Genomic DNA, 23,592 nt, shown 5'->3' on the forward strand with positions numbered 1-23,592 from the left:
ATAGGCGACGCCCTTACGCAAAGGGCGAACTACACAGGTAACTCGGAAAAAAATAGGAGAGGGAGAAAAAAAACCTCTGGGCTTGTTATGGAGTTCGTGTGAAGGGAACACGGATTTCCACCCGTCTTTACCAGTTAAACCAGTATCTCTGGATAGAGCGCACTCAAGTACAGCAACAGGTAGAGTCTGACCGCAAACTCTTCCGTGGCTCCTCTGAAAATAATCTCTTTTTTTTTCCTACTTCTTTGCGTTGACCTCAATTGAGTTTCCAGCCTCTTTTGTTCGCTCTCCTTTATCACTTGGAAAAGGTGATCCCTCGTGTTATTTTTTATTTTTAATCTTTGCTTTAATTGTAGTTTTTACCCTTGTGGTCCCTGATGGCTTCGCACAGTGATACTCTGGTGGTGTTCTTTGGGGCAACAGCTGGTGCAAATGGGGGTAAACTGGGTTCGGATGAGAGGGAAATAATTCTCTTGGTGTGGCAAATTGTGGATCTACATGAGAAAAAGGTACGGACCTTTCTGACCCCCTTCTCTTCGTTCGTTCGTTGTGTGGTTTTCTTGTGTAGCCGGTGTGTTTGTGGCGTTGTTGTCTTACCTGTAGAGGAGGATGTTTGACACTTAAATCAATATGGTGTGTGCTCTGTGTGGCCGTTTTGCTGCCCTGCTGTGCACGCATGCTAGCTAACGCTACATGCTCACCTTTCCACAGGTGACCAACATTTTTAACACGCAGGTGAGAGGTGGCGTGTTTTTTTTTTTTTTTTTTAATTTTTTACCTGAAAGGACAAAATACACCTTTTTTTTTTGGTTCAGCATGAAAGCTTCTCAAAACTTTATATTGACAATTAAGTTAGCTTTGCAACTATATTGTCAATTGTTTGCGTTTGTTTCCTGTATCTGGGGGAGGATGTGGCCATAACTTTTTTTTTTTAATATATTTTTGTACCACATTCTGCGCCATGAAACCATAACTTCCTTCACAGGTTGGGAAACTTCATAGTTATTATGTGAAGCCAGACTCTTTGGAGCTGACGGACCAATGCAAAGAGGAGACGGGGCTGACTGTGGAGGACATCATCAAAGCTGAGCCCCTGGACAAAGTTCTGCAGCAGGTCAGTCCACCTGAGTACTCTCTTCTTATATTGGTATTATATTTAAAAAAAAAAATCTGTAAATCTACAGAATCTTCAGACGCTCTTTTAGATCCAAAGATGGGATGCAACAATCCTACTTCAAGACATAAAGACCCACTCTGAAAATATTTGTTAACATATTCTGGCATTTTTATTGTGACAGAGGACAAATATATATATATATATATATATATATAAAAAGTATTTCTTTATTCAAATTGTTGTGAAACAGGAGCAGAAGGAAAATGCAGTGACGTAGAAGCTACTACGGCAAGCCGCAAGCTCCCTTGCTCTGCTCCATTCTGTTGCATCCGCTTGTAGATGTTTTTGTTTTCATTGTCCGAGCTGGAATCTGGTTCAAAACTGTACAGGTGGATAGCTCCAGTATTGCTCCCCAATTTAGTTGCACCGGTTGAGGGTGTGAGGGGCTGTAAGCTAGCTGGAAAGAGATGATGGGAAGGGGGCTAGCTTACTCCGTGTTAAGAGTCCCCCGCACAACTCGGAGAGAAATTTCTAATTAACTGCACAGTCGTTCTGCAGAAACTACAGATGTGTCCTGAATTCCTTCACTACTCACGAGATGGTGCACCATATAGTTCGTTTGTTTCCAAAATCAAGTACCCTAGAAACTTCCAAGAGGCCTCTGCAAAAAAGTAGTGTGCATCAATGCTCACCAGATTGGCAAATATAGACCACAATGCATCACATGTATATTTTATGATTATTTTAAACCTTTTTTTTTTTTGGGGGGGGGCTGAAAATGGGATAATTATAATTAAAAGACCACTGGAAACACTCAAAAATAGATTAGATGATGATCGGAGTGGGACTTTTGACGTTTGATCCTATGTGGCCTTTAAAAAAAATTAAAATAAAAAACCCGGACGGTCCACCTGGCTGGGAAATGACCCCGAGACTGTACTGACAGCTTGTAGAGCGTTAAGGTGGGGGCGAGAAACCAGGATAAGGAGGAGTCACAGGTCTGGTCTTGTCTTGACATCTGGAAGGTGGAATATTTGCATGCCACCACACCCTCAGTTTTAGGCTGCAGGACAAACAGGTGATTTTTATCTGTTGCTCAAGAAAAAATGTGCTAACAGTAGATGTGGAACCAGTGGAGGGCAACAGCCAAAGAGTAAGAGTGGAAGCGCAACCTCTGTCAAAGACTTCCTGTTTGGTGGATATGATCCACAATATGCTGCTGTTACTTCAAATTTCTTTCATTTTCCTTGTGCTAAAATCTGTCTCAATATGCTTAAAGTGCATTTAGGTGAAAGCTGTACAACAAAATAAAAGTCGTGTTTTTTTTGCATCTTCCAAATAAAAAATCAAATGTTTTTCTTCTCTGGTGGCTCAACACTGACAGCAAATTCTTAAAGGCAGGTTTTAGTTGTACGTATTTACGTGCGACCAAGCACAAAAACCAATGGAAATTCATGTTGACTGCATGTAATCTGCACATTGATGCATTGCCTGCACATCTTTTAAACCCAAGTGTTGACCTGCGCCCTAAAAACATGTGAATTCTTATATGTAGTGTTTTATCTTCAGCAGCAAGAGAAAGGAAGAATTTTTGTTTTTTAAAAGGCTGTCCGTCAAGACACACCTAGCTGTGTCTTGACAGAAGTGCTTATGTTGTCAAACATGTTTTTCAGCCTCCATTGCATCAGTGTTTGTTTGCAGTGGGTGTAACTGTCCTGCTCTTAGTTTTAAGCACCTCTTATTATCACAGACTGCAGCGTGTTTGTGTTTCGTGCACAAGGGGTTTCTGGGTAACCTTCTATTCAATTTGAAATTCTACCTTTTGCTTCACAAAAGTCAAACTGCTCTGTTCTACACATGTGAAGCGTAGAAACAAAGAGTGAAGAAAAAAAGAACTGGTGGGAGTTGGGTCTGAATTTGATGACGTCACACAAACAAACCAGGAAAGGCTTCAGCAAGTCGGAGTGTGTTCCGAACCTTCAAATATTAACCCATGCTATCAGTCTGTTGTACTCATGCCTTTGTCTTACTGGTCACTTTTCTCCACGATTGGTCATTGGAAGATTATTTTATCCTTGTTGAGGCAGAACATTTGAAGGTTTTACCAGATGTTTGTCTGTGCTCTGTGGCACTGAAGGGTTGCAGGACAGAGCAAGGTTTTCTGCTTGCTGGCTCTATGATGATATTAGTGCATAAAAGCATTAAAAAAAATACCCTGCTTTTTCTGTATGGTCACATCTCAAGGACATTTGTTTGGTGAAATATTTATAAAGACAGAGCAGGCTTTAGAGATTAGCAGTTGTTTTGTTTATTTAATCCCAGAAAAACTGGATAAATGTTGACCTTTAACCCTTGGAATCTTGTAATTTTTTTAAATAATTTGGACAGGTTTCTATCTTCTTTTTACCTTTTCTCAGTACCTCTTTAGGTTTTGATTAAATGTTTTGCATGTTTTTATTAAATGCCCACAGTGGAATGCTATGGCTATATCTGAATTCCTTCACTACGCACTACATTGTGCACTATATAGTGCGTTTGCCATTTTGTATTGCTGTCTGAATCTACAATTCCAGAATCGAGTGCCCTAGAAATTTCTCAGTAGTCTCTGCAAAAAACCAGTATGGATCAATACTCACTAGCTTGGCGAAAATGGACCACAATGCATTGCGCTTAGACAGTTTTGTGCAAAGAAAATTTGAATAAGCCATCAACGTTTTCATCTTCAGAAGACAGTGGATTCACAAATGAATGAGGCTGCAAGACTTGATATTTTCGCAAAACACAAAATATCAATGAGATTTTAACTTTGTGTAACCCATTATGTCATATTTGCAGTAAAAAAAAGAAGTAGTGAGCATTGTGTCCGAGTTGCTTTTAAAATGCAGTGCACTATATGGTTTTTTAGTAGTTGGGGAACAGAGTGGAAATTTGGACACAGCCTGTCTTTTTAGTCTTCTCTTGATTTATGTTTTGTTTTGTCAATTGGTATTTTTTATTTTTGTGGTCAAGATATTGGTTCCTTTTTGTGAGTTGGTCTTCTAATTTTTTTATTTTGTTTAACTATTTTCTTTTCTTTTTTTAGAATAGTTTTTAATTTTGTGCATCAAATTATTTTGACATAGTGATTAGAAGCTTTGAGGAAAATCTTAAATCTCACTGCACATCAAAGATTACTGGCAGTTTTTGATTCTTTCTTAGATTAATTTTCCTTTTTTAGTTCCCATTTATAAGAACCTTTTATATAGTTTAATACAAGAAAACCTTTAAGTTAAGAGGGAAATAAGGAAGTAATGTTCTGACTTTTGGCATAGTTGACTCACTGCTTGACAGAACTTTCTAGATGTCAGCGCTTTAAATGGCAGAGTCCAGTTTTTCATGCTGTTGTCTTCAACTGCTTTTTTATTTATTTTTTTAGTTGAGAAAAAGCTTCTTTATTTGTGTGATCACCATTAAAAATATATTTGCAACAATAAATATATTGCTAAAAGAATGAATGTTTGGCTTTAGGTTATCACACCCGCTTTCCACAAAGATGGAATTTCTTTTTAAAATGTAAAAAAAAAAAGTCTTAACCAACTAAGGCAACTAACTGGATAAATAGCACAAAGCTGATGAGCAAATGCCATCAAATTTTCAATATAGAGAAACCCGTTTTTAATTTTTTTTATAGGGGTCCTTATTTAGGGTCTTCATTTTCTAAATAAGGGTCTCTTACATTGATGTTTGTTGCTTCTATGTGTTCTAATTTGAATATTTTGTGCATGTGGTGATTATTTACAGTTCTGATGAATCACTAGAAGTCAGTTGTGCTGCAGAACATATTCCTGTAAAGGTTGAGCCCCTCATACTTGCAGCGCTCCTGTTCCCTTTTGGTCATGAAGGATATGAGAGGAATTTAACATTTCATGAAGGTCATTAAACAAAATCCATCTTTTTTTGAGCCTCTTTTTAAATTGTTTCAACGCTTAAAAAAAAAAGAGTAAATTCTTTCCACATTAGAAATTAAACAATGAATTCCACTGAAGTTGTAGGTGGTTTAATTTTTCAACTATTTTCCATGGTTTGCGATGTTTTCTTTTCCGTGTCACACTCCATCTTTGAGTAGGATTTAGCTGCAACCTTACCAACCGTACAGGTTTGACTTCAGTGTGAGACTCTGACAGCATGTCACAGCCTGTGAGGAGCTGCGCCTTACGACTCTTAGATCACGGTATATGAAAATGAGGTTAACGTTCTCACATGAAGTTCAACTGTTTTTCTATCTCGTTCATTGCACAGCCATAAAGAACTAATTCCAGTCATACTAGCTGGAAAAGCTGGCCAATGCCAGAGGAAAGCTGTCTTTGTAGCTGCACTAAATGAAAGAAAAAATAATATATATTAAACACATATTCACAGCCTGGTTTGATCTATACAAAAAATCTGCTTAAGATTCTATAGCAAACTCCCTAACTCTGCTGCCAAAGTAATTTTTTGGTCAAATACAACAAAATATGTATTACTCCTAAAGGGAGTGGTGCCACAATAGAATACTCTACCAACAAAATCTTTCTTTTAAAATGATGATTTTAAAAGAATGTCCAAAGAAAGGGATGGAAAACAGCCAGAAGGTTTTGAATATTTAGTTTTTAAGCTGTACTTCCACTATGCTCAACACTGTTAACATAACTATGTTGGACTTATAGTTGCAATGATGAACGATGAAGTCTAAGAGTTTTTGGCAGGTCAAATAAAAGCTGAAACAGTCCTTGTGTTGCAAAGTTGGATCTCCTGTGACTTAAACCGTGGACTTGCTCCAAGTCTGTGTTTAAACAGTTAGCCTCTGGGACTGCCAGGACACTCCCTGGTGCTCTTATCGCAGTTGGATTCAGCCACAACCAGCGCCTTACCTCACCTCTGAATGCAAACAGTGGAGCTGCACTGCAGAGAAAAGCAGCTCTGATAGTAGCACGTTCAAAGGCCACTTCCTCCTCCTCCTCATATCAGAAAATGCCTTTCAGAGGGGCAGCAGGACTGAAGGTTGCACTAAAATATTTGACTTTTGGAACCATTCGCCGAAACGACCAAACTCAGATAAACCTTCATTTAGTTTTTGCTTCATGTCCTGCAAAACGGCTCCCTGTATGTTCAACTCAGTCATCTACAATTAGGTTATGTCCTTTTTTAAAATCAGGTTTTTCCTGTTGAACCTTTTCCACGCTGTTATTTCTTTAGGTACCGTAGACTAATTTATTTATTTAAATGTATTTTTGTAGGACAGCAGGAAGAGGGAAGTGCCTCCAATCCGTCTGTAACATTTGCTTTTCTCCTGGTGATCCGGTTTCAGTAATAGTCCAAGGTGGAGTAACATGCACATCTCTGAGGAAATATTTGTTCTCTTATCAAGGCAAATAAGAAATGAAACCATGACTGACCTCAAGATGTGCCACCAAGATCACCTATAAAACTCTGAATTACCACTTTCACACATTTGTGTTTGTTTTACACAATAAAAGCCCCGAGAATTAAGATAAATTCCCAATACTTCTTCATGGAAATGATCATTTGTCATGACCTCTGTGGACGCAATGTAAAAACTAACTTAGCCAGTTAAAAAGTACATTTTTGAAAACCAAAAGAATATGAATAATTCTAAAAGACCTAACTTGGTGCAAACGTTATTCCAAATGTTCTCATGAGTGCTACTTTAAAGGTCCTATATCATGCTATCCTAAGCCTTTCAGAGTAAACTATTTCCAATTGATTATGTACTACCTTTGGAATGATTTATGAATGGAATCTGTTATTTTTGCTGCTCATTGTGCTCGCCTACATAAACAACACGCAAACCTTACCAAAGGTGGACGTGCATATTGTTCATGGAAAAGCTAAGCGTTTAGTCGACCACCTCTAGCCATGGAGAAAGTGTGTGTTAGCCTGAAGGCGGTGCTTTCAGCGCAGTCTCTTCCTGGAAGGGGCTGTTCTCTGGTCTATGCTCGCTTTCGTGGATTGGGCGGAGCTGGCTGTCTGAGAGCAGGTTTTTAGAGGAATACTCAGAAATGCACGAGTGGATCAAAATACCGCTTTGGGGTTTCTTTTTGTGAGGAATTTTAACACACTTAAACGCTCAAAAAGTTGATTTTGCATGATATAGACCAGGGGTCGGGAACCTTTTTTGCCGAGAGAGCCATAAACGCCACATATTTTTAAATGTAATTTCGAAAGAGCCATACATTTATGTAGTGTCCCTTTCCCACACTGAGGCACGGAGACTTAACCTCTTTTAAGGTTCTTTATTCTGGTTACTGCAGACCACAACAAACGCCGTACAATTAATTCAGCAACTCCTGAATCTCTCCCGCTGAGACGAGAGAGAGATTCTCCCAACTTTATATTCACCTGCTCCCGCTCCAGCCCCTCCCATTTTCCTTATTTGGCCCATAGCTGAACCCCATTGGTCCAAACTACCTAACAACAGGCTGAGCGACAGAACTGAGGGCCAATCAGATCTCTGCTTGATGCGGTCAATGAACTCCAGAACTTTTAACGCGGCCCAACAGCTAAGTTAAACTCAGTCCGCGACAATATGTTTAAAACTAAATATACACATGAATGTGTGCATTTGATGTAATTTCAACATTTTTAAAGTACAATACGTCTGTGGATTCTTTTTAATAACATTGTTATAGTGTTGCTAATAAATGATGAGTATTTCTCGTGGTGGTTTTGCTGATGGTCTAGTCTGGTTGATACGTGGTGAGTTTCTGCTTCATGCAGGCGTTGAGACTTTAAACGTGATCATAGGTCTGAATGTTCTGTAGATGTGAGACAGATTACTCACATGCAGACCTGGAGCCAAACACACACTCACACGCTGCAGTGAGTGACGGGCAGCGGGTTTTACGTTATTACAATCCCTGCGCGATTCACCTGCTGCCTGTCCCCACAACACCTCACCCCACCCTCTGCTTTCTTCCTCACACATCCCGTCCCCGCAACTGTGCGCTCTTTCTCAGAGAGAAAACGCGCAGTTATAGGCACGGCCATTCACAGGTTTCCAGTTGGTACAAACTCTGTGAAATAATAGATAATAGTAAACGGATAATGCTGGCGCTGATTTTTCTCCCGATACTACTGCGCGCCTCTGGCATCGCATCGCGCCCGAGGAGGACTGGTCTAATGAAAAGTATAATTAAAAGTATAATTAAAGATTTGTCTGCGAGCCACATGTGACCATCAAAAGAGCCATAAATGGCTCGCGAGCCATAGGTTCCCGACCCCTGATATAGACCCTTTAAATAAAAATATTATTTGAACTTTTAACTTCAAAGCACTTTTTGGTTGGATGCACACTTTTTAAAGTACTGCATAGCTTTTTCTTTCTTTTTTTTAATCTATCCTTTGTATTAATTTATTAAATCGCGCAAATAATTCCAATGGTTTTAAACACTATTTTCTCCCAATATTACTATTCAAATGTGACTTCTTTACTATTTCTAACTGCCAGATCTAGGATAAGAATGTTTTTTTTAAATCATTTTCAAGATTTGATATGTTTTAACTTTAAGTGGGTAATAAATAAATTTACAAACTGAATAAAATGGAACATAAGTAGACCTGCTGCTACTCACAGAGCCACTGTTAAAACAAACAAGTAGCTGTTTCCCCTTTAAATGCCTCTATTATTTTTGACCTCAGCGTTTTCTATCCATATCTCTTTGTTCCCCTTAATCTAACGCTATAAGCATTTGCTTCCTTGCTGCCGGTTGGTTAGGAGAACCGATGGCCAGACATCCCTGCGTCTGTTGTGCAGCGTGCCCGTACATGTACCTGTAACACTCTGTCTGAAAGGCTGTCATACTCCGCCATTGGCCATGTGAAGCAGTCAGACTCAGGAGTTTAAGGCGGTCTTGGGTCCAGATGGTCGAATGGCTCTCACACTTTTAATGTTCGGAGAGTAAACTAAACAACTTCCTGAAGCAGTTTCTGGGACAAGAACCTTGAGAGGCTGGAAGGTATCAGGATTCTTCAGTGATTGGTGGCTTTTCATAGCCTCTGTGCTCACGCTGGAACTAAATACTGTCTGAATAACCACACAGACAAAAAAAAGATGATTTTTTATCTTCTGTATTTGATATTTGTATTTTAATCAGCCAAAAGGTTGTGGATTGCACACAGTAAATTAACTACTAAGATCCTCAGAGGTCATATTGGAAAGTGGAGAAATCTCGTTTTGACAGTTCATCTCATTTCTCAAGCGTTTGACTCTGCGGCACTCCTTGAAGGTGCTGGTATGCAAGACAGTCTGCCGTCAGGCTGAAAGTGGGGGCCGGTTTGACCTGTATGGGTTGTTTTTGTTCTTGTCCATCTGTGACGCCGGGTTGAGCAGAGATGTGATGGCCCTGATGCTTGGTCTGAAGATAATTTCTCTGTTTTCTGCTCCTGTTTCAAAAGCGCACACCAAAACCGGTTCAACATGACCCCCCCCTTCCCCATGTGAGACACAGTACCAGCTCCACCCTGTTGTTTTCACTGCTTGAGTCTCAAACTCTCACGGACAGATTTTTATCGATCCATTCTTATAAATGCGCCTATTCCCTTTTGGGATCACAAGGTTGCTGGTGCCTATCCTAGCTGCTGTTTGGCACAGGCGAGTACATGGTTTACCAGTTAACTGTAGTGCCAAATGCATATCTAAGTGTAAAAAAGATCAGCAGCGTCCTTTTAAAACAACTCTTGGTGTTTGTTCAAACCTCATGTTGAAACTTTTCCTCTGTGTTTCAGTTTCAGCAGTCTGTCTCATCAGAAGTGAAATCCCTCGGCAGGAGCTCCTTCACACTTTTGGTGAACAGTCCCCTTGTTATCCGGCAGGTCCTCCACCCCGAAGCATCCAAAAAGGTTGGCGTTAGTCTGCACGCTTAACATGTCATAAGCCAAGAAAGTAATTTGCTTGAAATCATTTTTTCTCTTTTAATAAACAAATTAAAAGAACGTCAACATACTCCTGTTGTCTCAGTCTTCATGAATTTGTGCAAACTCAACATACATGCAGTAAACTAGCTAAGAAATGTGCAGGTGTTTCATAACGGTTCTACTCCGGTTAGTTTGCATATATCCCAATCCTCTGATTTCTTGGGCTTTAACTTGTTATTCCACCCCAGTTAAGCCCCCACACTAACTGGTTTTGTTTTGTTTCCATCCAGAATCTGGTCCTACCGGAATGCTTCTTTTCCTTTGTGGACCTGAGGAAAGAGTTTCACAAATGCTGCCCAAACGCAGGTCCTGCGCAGAAGCAGACACTTGTCTCCATGTTGGAATGTATCCTGTTTTTGTTGGCTCAGTCTGCTGCTTGAAGGAAAAATGGAACTGAACATGAAAAAGGGAAACGGCAGGTGACCCATCTGTGAGCTGCAATGCTTCAGGTGGAGAAGGTGGTTAGAAAGGTCAAAAGGTCAATGCATTGATTTATCAGAAGAGTGTGTGTCACACCCATTGGTAGGAGTCAAAGCAATGTAGACTAAGGACAATAGTGGCTAAAAAGTGTCACATATGTGAATAATAAAGACAGGAGTAAAAAGAATCTTCTATTAAAGCGGCCTTGACTGTGCGCTCAGATGTCGGCCTCCCCGCTGCATCAGAGCAGTTAACGGGCGTGAAGGAGGTGAGGAGCATGGTGCAGCTGACGCTCTGCATCCTGGCTGAACCCTACTGTAAGTACCCACCCGACACACCTACAACCTAGCCATGCAACCTTTCTTCAATTAGGACTTTACTTTAACCGGTGAACCACATGAGCTATTAATCTAGCTTTTAGTAATCCGAGAGCAACTCCTTTCCTTCTTTCCTGCTCTTTTGCCCCACTGTAAGCCCAAACTTCTCATCCGAAGGAACAAAAACTCATCATCGTAAAAAAAAAAGATGGTTTTATGAAAAGAGGGAAAGTTGCCTCACGGGGCCAATAAATCAAACTTAAATCTGAAATGTTCTGTCTTGACTTTGGTCGTCCCCTCTGGCTCCTCATGAAGGCCAAGTGTCTCTTTGGGTGTGATCGGACGTAGGAGTGCGGGAGGCTCACAAACCAATTTTCTTTGCACGAGAAGGACCTCTTCTAAAACAGTTTTGTTTGTTTTCCAGGTCACAAATTCACCTGTGTTGAAACAGTCAATTACAAGTTTGACTCTGGAGCGTGGTATGTTAAAACACGTGTTTTCTGGTGGACCTTCTCTGTTCCTTTCTGTGCTTTCCTGGCAGCAGCAAAGCCCCCTTTCTGTTGTTCGCTCTCACACTTTAGGCTATAAGCATTGATTACAGCAGTGAGGAAACCCTGTTGTGTGTTATTTGAGTCATCCAACTTTGCCATCAAGTGCTTACCTGGATATTGAGTAACGGGCTGCAGATCCTGCTGCTCTCATGAAGCCTCTCACCTTGATGGCTCTCCAACATTTAATCATGTTTCTGTTACGGCTTCTGTCTGCACTGACTGTGGGCACTTTGTTTAAACCAAACTGTCAAGAAATGTTAGTTTATCTGCTGAAACGCTAACAAACTTTGCTCATTTTTGTTTTAAACTTTTTTGTTTGTGTGCAGCTGCAAGACAGAGCCGGTGGACAGTGAGACGGTGATCCGAGCGCGGGGCCTTCCATGGCAGTCCTCGGACCAGGATATCGCTCGCTTTTTCAAAGGCCTCAATATTGCTAAGTGAGTTTTCTTCAACCAGCTCCTCTCCTCCTGTTGTGATCCCAGTGAAGAGATCACAAATTGTTGGAATTGTTTTTGTTTGTGTGTTACAGTTGTCCCTCGCTATATCACGGTTCATTTTTTGCTTTCTCGCCGTTTCACAGATTTCTGCAAGTGCAGTTGGCATGTTTTTTTTATTTTTTTGTTTTAAAAAAAAATTTTTTTATTACAGTGTCTTGATTTGGCTGCTGACCTTGTCAATCAAACTCCTCCATACCGTGTCTCCTGTACAGAATGCTTGCAGCTTGTCAGAGTTGCAAAAAATCTTCTTTGACGATCGGATCTTTGCTTTCATTCTGTCATCCTGGCCTTGTTTTTCTACGAAGGTTTGAACTTTGATAGTGTAAAGGCGTGAAAATGTTCATGTCTGTCTAAAAAAAGTGCATAAAGTGCGTAGTAAAGGGTTCTACAGCCTTAGAAGATCTGTAAGCCTCCTTTTCAAATTTCACCTTTACAGGTTTTTTGTAGAATGTGATAAAGGAGGGAACGCTGTGTTAGATTTTGCATTCATGTTTTGTCAAAAAAGTAAACTTTCTGATGGCAAAACTTGTTCATTTCAATGCAGCCCCGTTGATCCAGGTAATTTGAAAAAAAGCTCAAATGTTGGCAACACAAAGAATGTGAGAATTCAATATGTAGAGGAGTCATATAACTATTTACACTACATTAAATATCTCATTTGAATCGGCAGCTTATTGCAGTTTATTAAAAAATTACAAGAAAGATGAAGGTGAAATAATATTTCTAAAAGCTCAAGTTGGTTTGAGGACTTTTGTTGTTGTAATATTTTTTATTAGTCAGACCTTCTCAGTTCTTCTGGGGTTTTTTTTTTTCTGTATTTTTACCATTTGATGTATTGTTATAACTTCTCTATTTTTGGGATTGTTGGGATGTCTGATAGAAATCTGTGGCTGTTTTGCAAAGAGTTTTAAAAGAGTTAAGACTAAGCCTTTATTTCTTTTTTGCTTTAAAATGTTCAAAACGGCGAAACTAAACCTTCATTGGGCATGGACAACTAAGGTGACTTTATGCAAATATTGCGTTCTTTTTATTTAACGAAATCACCTACTTTCTGTAAGAGGACATTGTATAGAACAGCTGCTCCCATCTGCAATGCAAAGTAACATCCTCCTGCAGGTAAAGGCCATGTGTCTGGGTTGCCATATCTTTGTGGCTGACCAGGTTAATGCCAGGAGAACCAGTGTTTTCGTCGTGTTTGGTTGTACGACAGCCTCGCCATGCTCAGTGTTTCTGTGTCCGTTAGGTCCTCTACACATGTGAAATGCAGATAAAATGTCCATAAATGTATGTTGTTGTTGTTTTTTGTGCTGAGGTGTGTGCTTTTGTGTTGCAGGGGTGGAGTGGCTCTGTGCCTTAATGCTCAGGGCCGAAGGAATGGGGAAGCCTTAGTTCGTTTCATCGACTCTGAACACAGAGACCTGGCTCTGGAGCGCCACAAACACCACATGGGCTGCCGTTACATTGAGGTTCGGTCCAGCTGAGGCTCTTATTTTCAAAGCCCACTTTTCTACATGTGTTTAGATGTAGTAATTAGCCTATCAGAGCTCAATAAATCTGTAAAATAAACCAAAGTTTTTAAGATATTGTTATATAAAATGTTTCTGCACCTTTTTTTTTTTTTAATTTGTATTGAATCGAGGATATTTTCTCTTTAGGTTTGCCTGTATTAAGGAGTGTGCCGTCTTTAAGCTATACTCAGTTTGTCGCATGTTTTTTCTCAGGTATACAAAGCAACGGGAGAGGAATTCCTCAAAATTGCCGGAGGTCAGATTTCAGGTTTCCTTTTTTCTTTTTAAACCTCCCTCTCATCTCATCTGTTGTGGTTGCTTGAAGAATCATAGTGAAAGCCTTTCTGTTTGTGTGAGAATGCATTCTGTTCAATGGATTTCCTGCACCTTGGAGTAAAAACAAGCCTCCCTGCACACACACAGAGACACATCTGTGAAAGTGCAGCTCTGTAAAGCAGAGTGGCCGTTTCTCCTGTTACCTGCGTCTCTGCCTCATCCTAGTGACTCCCTGGCAGCTTATCTCATTTTAATAAAAGACACTTTGTGAGGAAAGCTCCCTCCCCAATGCCCCTGTCCTGCTGCCCCATCCTCAGACCGACCCCTTCATAGGTCAGGTGGAGGGAAATTTCAGTCTTGGCTCACAGTCACTCACCTGTTGAATTATACCTCCTGTTTCGCCCCTGTGGGGCAGGAAGGGCTGATGCCCGCTAAAAGGCCTGATCACTACTGAGAGGAAGCAGGTGTGAAGAGACTACATCAGAACCAGAGGCCTCTGGGTCATTGATCAGCGGGGGGCAGTAGCGCAGGGGCAGAGGGAGCAACGCAGTCACTCACAGCGCATGACGTGGAGCCGTAGTTAGACTCTGAACTTTACTCTGATGACGGAGGATCAATACAGATCGACGACTCCCTGGACTTTAGCTGACAAGTTAACATGAGGTTTTTTAGGAATAGAAACACATTTTATAAATCTCATGCAATGCTATTTTGACATTTTAAATGATGAAATTTGCAATTATTTAATGAATGTAAGAAAAACGTTTGAATTTCAGCTTGACCCCTTCCAATGAAAAGTGTGTTTTTTGTTTTTTTTAGGCATGTTCTTGTGACATTTTTCTCATGAATGGCATTAATAAAAATGCCATTTCTGAGTATTTCTTTATTCAAATCGAAGTGAATCAGGAGCAGAAAAAAAATGTTTGTTTTTTTAAATCTTGTAGGCATGACATAGAAGCTACTACGGGGGGCCACAAGCTCCCTGCTCCGCTCCATTCTGATGCATCTGCTCACAGACAAATAGATCCATTAACGTCTTAATTTTCCTCGTCTGAGCTGGTATCTGGATCAAAACTGTATGGCCAGATAGCATCAATATTGCTCGCAAATGTGTTGCACCAACATAGAAATCCTGGCCTTTGTGAACTAGCCAAGGTTTGCTTTTGAACATATTTTTTTCATTGGGAAAAGCAACAATGTATTTCTAATCTTAAGTGTGTTGGTCATTTTTCATGTTAAAATAACAAAAAATGTATTTTTCATAGTTTAACTTAAAGTTCTTTAAAGCAGGTCATGGGTTTGTCCCTAAAGAAAAAAATATTTAAAGCCATTAGATTTTTGTCAGATTTGTCAAATAAACTTAATTTGTTTTTTAAAGGAAATAAAGGAGGAAAAGAAAAAGGTTCTATTTCTTTTAAGTTCACATGGAAGAAGTTTGCAGAAGAAGAAAATAAATGCATCTCTTTTTTTCAAGACTTTAAAAAGGACAAATGTTTTTAATTGAGTTGCTACCAGTTTGACTGATGTACCCATTTGTGTTAAAACAGAACAGTGTGGTGAACAGAAAACCATCATGCTGAATTTGCCTGAAGCAGATTGTGAATTATTGCTGTTTTTACAACAAAAATAGTTTGACGTGATTGTAATAATTTGTTTTCTCATCATAATTCAAGTTTTTATTTTGGTGGGTAAATTTTTTTTAAAATTATATTTCCTTTTTTTTAATTCCAGGAACATCAAATGAGGTGGCCCAGTTCTTATCTAAGGAGAACCAGGTGATCATCCGAATGCGGGGGCTGCCATTCACCGCCACATCCCAGGAAGTTTTGAGCTTCCTCGGCCCCGAGAGCCCGGTTACAGACGGCGCTGAGGGTCTGCTCTTTGTCAAGTACCCCGACGGACGGCCCACAGGCGACGCCTTTGTCCTCTTTTCCTGTGAAGAATATGTCCAGAATGCCCTGAAGAAACACAAGCAGATCCTGGGCAAGCGTTACATCGAGCTGTTTCGCAGCACTGCAGCTGAGGTGCAGCAGGTAAATCATCTTCAGATTCTGCATCAAATGATGCAAAACGTGAAAAATGTTTTATTTCATAAGTACTTTCTGTTCATGGGACTTGTTTTTCTTTTTAAACATTTTCACAAATCTCTTCCATAAAGGATTTTAAAGAGGGAAACCTGTTGTAACCATGGTTTCTAGTTGACCCATTTTATCTTGATTGATTTTTAACTTTTTTCTCTCATGAATTCCACAAATTGCCAACTTTGTAAAAAAAAAAAAAAAAAAAAATTCAAGTCGTTTCCTTTTGAAAATGAGTAACAAGAGGTTGATTTTATGGGAATGTGGACAAAAACCAGTTCATGTCAGTTTTATTAAATAAAAAATTCTCTTTTTTTATCTTTAAATGTATGTGAGCTGTTTATATTCATGCTGGGTTCATCTTTCCATGATGTTGCCAGGTTCTGAATCGCTACATGTCCACCCCTCTGATCTCCACGCTGCCTGCTTCACCTATCGTCCCGGTCCTCGCCTCGCAGCCCTTCCTTCCAGCTGCCACCAGCACACGCGACTGCGTGCGCCTCCGCGGCCTGCCGTACACTGCAGGCATTGAAGACATCCTGGAGTTCATGGGGGAGCACACCGTGGACATCAAACCTCACGGAGTCCACATGGTTCTCAACCAGCAGGTGAGACTGTGGAGCAGCCACCGTTTTTCTGTTGGTCTGGTTTGAAAGGAGCTGTTGCTACGAAGTTGCTCAATTTGAAGTAAATCTGTCTGAACTGCTAAAACTACAAATCATCTGGGTGCAGCCATGGCACAGAGGGAGAGCCTTGGAAAGTTGCAGTTTATGACCATAAGGGGCTTTAGGCCTTAAAGAGGGAAGAAAAGTGGTAAATAAGGAGATGGCATTTTTTATTCATGTACTTTTTCATAAATGCTGTGATTTCCCCGGACTCTGTGCCCTCTCTGTCCTTCAGAGCTACTTTGAAGATTGACATGGTAGTGTTTTTCCTGCTGCCTCCTCTGCTCAGGGCCGGCCCTCGGGAGACGCCTTTATCCAGATGAAGTCGGCCGATAGAGCCTTCATGGTGGCCCAGAAGTGTCACAAGAAGACAATGAAAGATCGCTACGTGGAGGTCTTCCAGTGCTCTACAGAGGAGATGAGCATCGTGCTCATGGGTGGAACCCTGAACCGCAGCGGCCTCTCCCCTCCGCCCTGCAAACTTCCCTGTGAGTGACCTGCCGCCTGCTGAGGGCTATTGAAGCAGCACCTGGCTTGTTCGCCCGCTTGATATTTGGGATATTTCATTCAAAGAAGAAAAACCTCGCCTTCTCGGGTCACCATGTTCCCTGAAAGACCAATATTTACTTGTTGAGTCTGTCAACTTGAATCTGCTGGTAGAAATATTCGGTCTGTTTAGCCATGCTGCTGTATGTTCACCTTTGTTGACCTCTGAAACAATGATGCAAGTTTACAACAGCCTCCAAGCCCGTCTGAACGCTGCACTTTGCTCTGTTGAAGCTCATATCTGTCCTTCCTGCTTACAGATTAGACTCAGACCAAAGGTGCGATTTTAAACATCTTTTTTCTTTTCTGTGTTTTTATGATTACTGAATAATGACACTCTGATCTTCAACTCACCTCCACTTTATGTCATCTAGCTGCTTGAAGGTAACTGAGCTGCAGAAGGTCAGCAGTGTTGGCACCATGCAGTGGAACTCAAAAGCCCACATTGTGTGACTGCTTGTATGCAAATACCGGTACACCTATTTGTGTCTTTATGGCGGCATGAAGGACACTGCACGCTTTGTAAACGCAGTCCTGCTCTGCCTCCAAAGAGCTGCACTGCAGCCTTCATCATGCAATGCTTCACACAGGGCTGTTTGCTCCACACCAGAGTTCGTTTCCATGAAGCGTTTTGCTTTGTTTGTGGATTTGGGAAAGCTCACCTGAGCTCTGGTGTGGACCATCAGAGTCAACTCTGGTTTTTCAGGAAATAGCCCACATAAATACAAATCCATCATCAGTGGGAACCATAAAAAGTTCCTAATGTCCCGTAAAGATCGAAAGCTAACGACACACCGGACATGTGACACACGTTCAAGACCGCACTTAAAGCCCATTCTTGAATGTGCGTTCAGGCCGTGGTGTTCACACTGGACACGGCCTTCTTTTTCTTATTTGACTGTTCTCTAGCGCATGTCTGCCACATACAGTTGGAAGAGGCGTGGTGTGAAAGGTCAAAGCGGTGTAAATCTTGTTCCAGTCTAGGGCTGCATGATATGAGGAAAACTTGCAACATTAGTGATCAATATTGCAATGACAGTATAACTTTTAGCACATTATAGGTAACCATTTATCGCTATTTTTGCCGTCTTTTGTGATATGGGTATTGCACAGCTTGATATCGCGCTAACTAGAAATTTGCGATTTTATTGTGCATGCCTACTCAAATCTTGTTTTTTCACAGCTCTACTCTGATACATGTAAGAGTTGGTTTCAAATAATTCTAGCCGGATACTAACCGCAATTATTCATTTCTCCTCCATGATCAATTTTCAAACAGTTGCCCCTGCGTGAATTAAAAGGAACGCCATCCATTCGTCACTACTGAATTGGAGTCCTTGATTGGTCAGTTCAACCATATCAGTATGTAGACCCCGAAAACGGTCATAGAAACTCATGTAGCTACGAACGCCAAACACTCGGGTGCATAAACGTTTCACTGGAAGTGGCCGCTTGAATGCACATTACTGAGGCCTGTGTACGTCACTTTACAGCGTCGAGGCACAAGTCTTTATCGTTAAATGATGGAAGGAACTAGAGGAAATCACAGGTTTTTTTCTTTTGTTTTAGACAATACTGTCACCAAGTTAAGCAACTCCATGACATTTCTAGTGAGTGGAGGTCAGTCCTGTCCATTTTCAAGAGTGCAGTTTAAAAGTGAAAAAAATCCAATCAAATAAGGCGGAGTTTGAAAATTCAGCATTTCTTTGCTTTTAGAGAGCAAAGATTGATTCATCAAGTTAATGATTCAATTTTCCTTTAAAAATAATTTCTGGTATTTATATCTATGAAGATTTTCCTCATTCATTCTGGAAGGTCCATAACAGAGAAAGTTTAAATTGATTGATTTAGTTTTTTTAAGTAAAAGATGTGTCGCTTTTCATGCAAGAGGGTTTCTCAAGTCTGGTTTTCCATTTCTGGTCGTCCTTTTCAAGGCAAAAAAAATCCTTTCAGTTAGCTTGAAGAGTAAGAACATTTTCTGAAATAAAAGCCTCACCTTTCATTAATAGTTGTGTAAATTTACAACCCAATAAAAAAATGTTTAGAATGGAAATGTGAAATACAAATAAATCGAATTGTCAACCTACTTATCCAAATTGAAATGGTGTAACATTTTGTCAGTAAGCCTCCGGTCTAAAATTGGAAACATTTGACATGTTGGTCGTTTGAAAAGTCTGTAGAACTCGTCCTTCAAAAACGTAAACCTGTTAACATCTGACTTACTACGAGAACAGATGCTGCTGTCTCACTTAATGCAGACAAAGACAAAGAAGCAGTGACTACAGTATGTTCCAAGGGCCAGTTTTACTGGCCCTTGGAACATACTGTAGTCACTGCTTCTTGTAGTAGTTTTGATCTGTGGTTTAGGAGAAAATGACCACCAAAGGAAGAGAGTTTCTCTGTTTTGGGAACTCCATTCATCCAATTGTGTGGATCATAAGGAGCATATTCGTCTCTTCCTGCAGGTCTGTCCCCCCCCACAGCTTACGCCGCCTTCCCGACTTCCCCCGCTATTCTCTCGGAGGCAGCTTTCTACCAGCCCCCCCTGCTGGCCGCTCCCAGGCATCCTCAGACCACCGTAGCCAGCCCTGCTCACACGCTGGCTTACTACCCCCCTCAGCCACATCTCTACATGAACATGAACATGAACTACACTGCTTACTACCCCAGGTGAGCCGCCGACAGCTGCACGAACGAGCGAAGCCCATTCGACACCCAAACGTCTGAGGTTTCTTCTGGTGTCGCTCTCCAGCCCTCCAGTTTCTCCTTCCACGGTTGGGTACTTTGCGGCCCCCCCAGGCGCTGTCGCAGCGGCAGTGGCGGCCTCCCCCCACCCCGGTGCAGCATCCACCGTGCTATCGCAGCCGGGAGCGCTGGTGAGGATGCAGGGGCTCCCCTACAACACCGGGGTCAAAGACATCCTCAGCTTCTTCCAGGGATACCAGGTCAGTACAGGGGGCTCTGAACCGCTTGGGAGGGGGTGGACTAAAGCTTAGCACGGCATCGTGCAGCCGAGCTCACCGATCTACCGGATGTTTTGTGGATTTTTGAAAGTAAAAAATATATACATGTGATTCCATGAAACTGAAATTAACTGATGTGATAAACAGATTTTTAAAATGATTATGACCAAAATCGCCTCATTACATAAAGTTTAGCTGACAATCAAGTCAGCTTAAAATGCATTTTTTTTATTTTCATTTTAAAATCCATCCAAGTTGTGTTTGATTAAGGGACATGTGTGCACTTGTGTCCTCTTTTTTTCATTTTCATTATTATTACTCCTGCCAGCCCGAGTTCAGTGGAGTCCCCTGAAGCAGGTATGAACCCTGACAGGTGTGGCTTTAGACGGTTTGCAAGTTGAGAACTGAAAGGGGCGGGGCTTGTAGTGGGGTGGGGGTGGGGTTTTACGTTCTTGCTGTGGCTCACCCTGGCCTGCTTTGTTCTTCCTGGTTCTTGAGGAAACACGGTCTGACCCGTACGCTTGTATGACGTGAATAAAGTCGGTTTCAGTGGCAGAAACGCAGACGCACAGGCGATTTAGTGAGCACTCTGCTCTTTAGAGCTTATTTCACTGCCAAATGTTGGCAGAATTGCTGCAGTTGTGTGTCTGTGTGTGAATGTGCACGCTTTTAAAACTGTGTGAGGGTCACATGTGTTCTGTTCAGCCAGATTTTCTTCCAATTTTTTTTATTTTTGTTTGAATGAAATTGTCTTTGTTGTGTGAAACACTGCCGAGGCTGACTGTCCCCATCATTATGCTATCTGTAGTACGCCCCTGATGAGTACAGCGGCGTGGTTCAGATGAGCGAACAGGCCAGGAGTCTGGTTCAGCCCAAAGAATGGCTCTGTCTTTAGGGACTCGCTGCAAGGTAAGAAGAGCCTCCAGGGCAGAGAGGCAGAGTGGAGGAAGAGTCCACTTCTTCAGCTGCAGTTACTTAATGTGGCCAAAAATATTGTTTCATGTTTGGTGGTGGCTCTGAAGTCTTGAGGTGTGTTAAGAATGAACAAATTTTCTAGTTTTTTGTTTCTCTTCTTTTTCTAAGAAACTCGTTTATGTAAATTTCCCTGAATGCCTGATTCAAAAATCATCTGATTCAATTAAAAAAACAAAACAAAAAAACAGTTCTGTTTTAAATAAGTTATTGTAATTATTATTCTCAAATCCTCAATTGCTAGATTAGAAAATAAGTTTTAGTTTTTAAATCCAAAACTGTGTTAAACTAAAGTCTACTTTTAAAACGGGTGACTGTATTAGGATGCTTTTATTTTGAAAAGGTTTCCTCAGTAAAGCTCGTAAAATGAAACCACACATTTTAATTAACAGTTTAGCTTTTTTTATTTGTGTTTTTTCTATATAAAGATAGATGGATAGATAGATTTGGATCTGCTACCTTTTAAGATACGAGATGTGTAACTCTAACATGCAGGTGAAGCATTTGCCAACCCAAACACTTAACGATGATATGGAAACTAATATCTGTAGAACAATTTTTAAGAGTTTCTTTTTAGAATTAAAGTGCTTGTTTCACAGATTAAATTGAAAATCTAAAAGTTCTGCTCTTTTATTTAGTTACAGAAATAGAAGTTATAGGTTTGGTTCACATAAACACCTTATAGTGGACGCAGGGTTAGCATTTGATTTTTTTATGCGATGAGTCCATAGATGAAAAGCAGTTTTTCTGAGAAAGAGGACGCATCTTCCGTTTTGTAAACAAAAATCCCCTTTTCAGAGCGCTGTGAAAACCAGAGTTAAAACAGGTTGATGAGTCAAACTTCTTTGGTACAGGAGTGCTGTTTTTGGAGCAGTGGGTGGAAGCATGCACTAACCTTTTGCCTTTTCCATGCTCCTTCATGCTCCCCATGAGGACTTCTTGGATGCCGCTGCTGTTTTTGTCTCTTTCTGTGAATTGTTTCTAGTGTGTCTGCATGCAAATTAACAAATGATCGAGGCCGGTATGACCGCTACCAGCTTTTTGGGTTTCTTTTTGAGAGGTTTTTTTTTCCACCTCTTCTCAGCTTTGCCACCTCCTATTTTCTTGTTCTAACCAATCTGGTTGGCTGAGTGGACAGTTCTCCTCATCTCAGTTTGGCTGATGGCGCTGAACCGAAACCATGTCTGTGTTTTGTCTTTGTCTAGCTGCAGCCAGACGCCGTTGTCATCTTGTATAACTTCAGTGGCCAGTGCAGTGGTGAGGCCTTGATCACCTTCCCCAGTGAGGATCTAGCCAGGCGGGCTGTAGCCGAACGCTCAAACCATCCATTCTATGGTCAGCAGGTCCACCTGATCCTCTGTCACTGATGGCTAGCTCTCCGTGTTGCTCAGTTTAACGTCCCCAAGAAGAATCTCACCAGCAAACGGCTTCATGCTCCAGTACATCCCACTTTTTTGCAGGCATTTTTTCTTTATTCGCACAAGCTGACACTGCTGATCCTGACACTCCTGAGTATGCTGTTAGTTTGTTGCTCAGATGAAGCAGCTACATGTTTGGGTTTGTGTCATCTCTAGGATGTCTGCATCTGTAAGGGAACAGGAGGTGTTCTAGCACCTGGACTCACTGTTTAGCGGCGAAACATGCAGATATATTTAAATGTTTTCTCACATATAAACTGTACAGATGTTTCCTGAGATGCTTGAGGCTGTACAAACAACTTCTACACTCATGCTCTTTTCTGTGCATTTCTGCAAATTGAGTCTCAACCACTAGGTGTTTGAAGCTTTTTTGTAATTATGCACATTTTAGGTCAGCTGTGTGTGTGCATGTCTGATGTTTATTATTTGATGGCCTCTAGAATAACATAAAAAAGCCATAACTGGTCATTTTCATAACTGAGAACTGTTGTCTGAGTTTTTTGGAAATGACTTGATCTTCAGGGACTGCAGGATCAATAGCTGTGCCTGTGTAATACTAAGTAATCTGTGACTTTTGTTCTGTATAATTATATTTATATTGTGGCATCCAGTATGCTAACCCATTTAGGCACTACAATTTTGTTTTTTCTTTTGAATTTATAATGAACTGTGCTTCTATAAACAGTTTAGTAGACCAAATTAATTCTGTTTTAATGTAATTTCTTTACAGAAGTAAATACTTTGATAGCATGGTGACTTTTATGATTGTCTGCAGCTACAGTTTTTTTTTTTTTGCCCAATAACTATTGGTTTGCTGCAGCTTTAATGTCTGCACCCAACCTGACTACTGTGTAAAGCTGTGTGACTTTTTCCAGCGAGAAGCCAGCTCGTGGCTGTCTTCTCGTGCATACCAAGCCTACATTTCCCAGAGTCCCTCACTGGTCAGAAATGAGGCTCAGTCGGCCTCTGGTGGCAAAGGAAATCTGTTTTTTGTTGAGTTTGAGACTCTCATAGATCTGTGTATTAAATGTAAACAATAAAAAAGTCAAAACTTGTAATTCTGTTTTTCGCTTTGTTTACCCACTAAAACATGTTTAGTGGTGTGTCCAACTCATTTGCCTTATATAAGGGTTGTGGGATACAACCATTAGGAATAACGACTTTCTTGAGTCTTCACGTTTTGTTTCAGCTTTGATGACAAAGTAAAATCTAATTGAAAAAGAAAAGTTGAAATACTTTGTTTTTCAATCTCTTTTCCAAAAACTGAAGGAAACTTTGACGCAAAATGAAAAACCTAGGTACTTCCCATGAT

The 23,592-nt window shown here is 40.8% G+C and overlaps 1 protein-coding gene across 7 annotated transcripts; it reads left to right on the top strand.

The window, feature by feature from the left end:
* esrp2 (epithelial splicing regulatory protein 2) lies at positions 1-23,338 on the top strand. 7 transcript variants are annotated; one of them, XR_013654885.1, is made up of 17 exons: positions 1-179; positions 357-509; positions 986-1,114; positions 9,881-9,994; positions 10,300-10,414; positions 10,711-10,806; positions 11,231-11,285; positions 11,684-11,794; positions 13,188-13,320; positions 13,576-13,618; positions 15,370-15,671; positions 16,097-16,324; positions 16,671-16,869; positions 19,393-19,597; positions 19,680-19,872; positions 20,219-20,799; positions 22,068-23,338. XR_013654885.1 is itself a non-coding variant. In XM_023953569.2 (17 exons), the coding sequence occupies exons 2-16, from the start codon at positions 378-380 to the stop codon at positions 20,783-20,785; spliced, it is 2,142 nt and encodes a 713-aa protein (XP_023809337.1). In that variant the 5' UTR covers positions 1-179; positions 357-377; the 3' UTR covers positions 20,786-20,799; positions 22,068-23,338. The 7 variants fall into 7 exon arrangements, 5 of the variants coding, with proteins under 5 accessions (XP_023809337.1, XP_023809336.1, XP_078800722.1 ...); XM_023953569.2 differs by having other exon boundaries at positions 20,699-20,799; XR_013654884.1 differs by having other exon boundaries at positions 16-179; positions 13,576-13,630.
* The last annotated feature ends 254 nt before the right edge of the window (positions 23,339-23,592 follow it).

This window comes from Oryzias latipes, chromosome 3 (assembly GCF_053564925.1).
Source record: "Oryzias latipes strain Hd-rR chromosome 3, Olatipes_Hd-rR_3.1".
Taxonomy (NCBI): Eukaryota; Metazoa; Chordata; class Actinopteri; order Beloniformes; family Adrianichthyidae; genus Oryzias; species Oryzias latipes.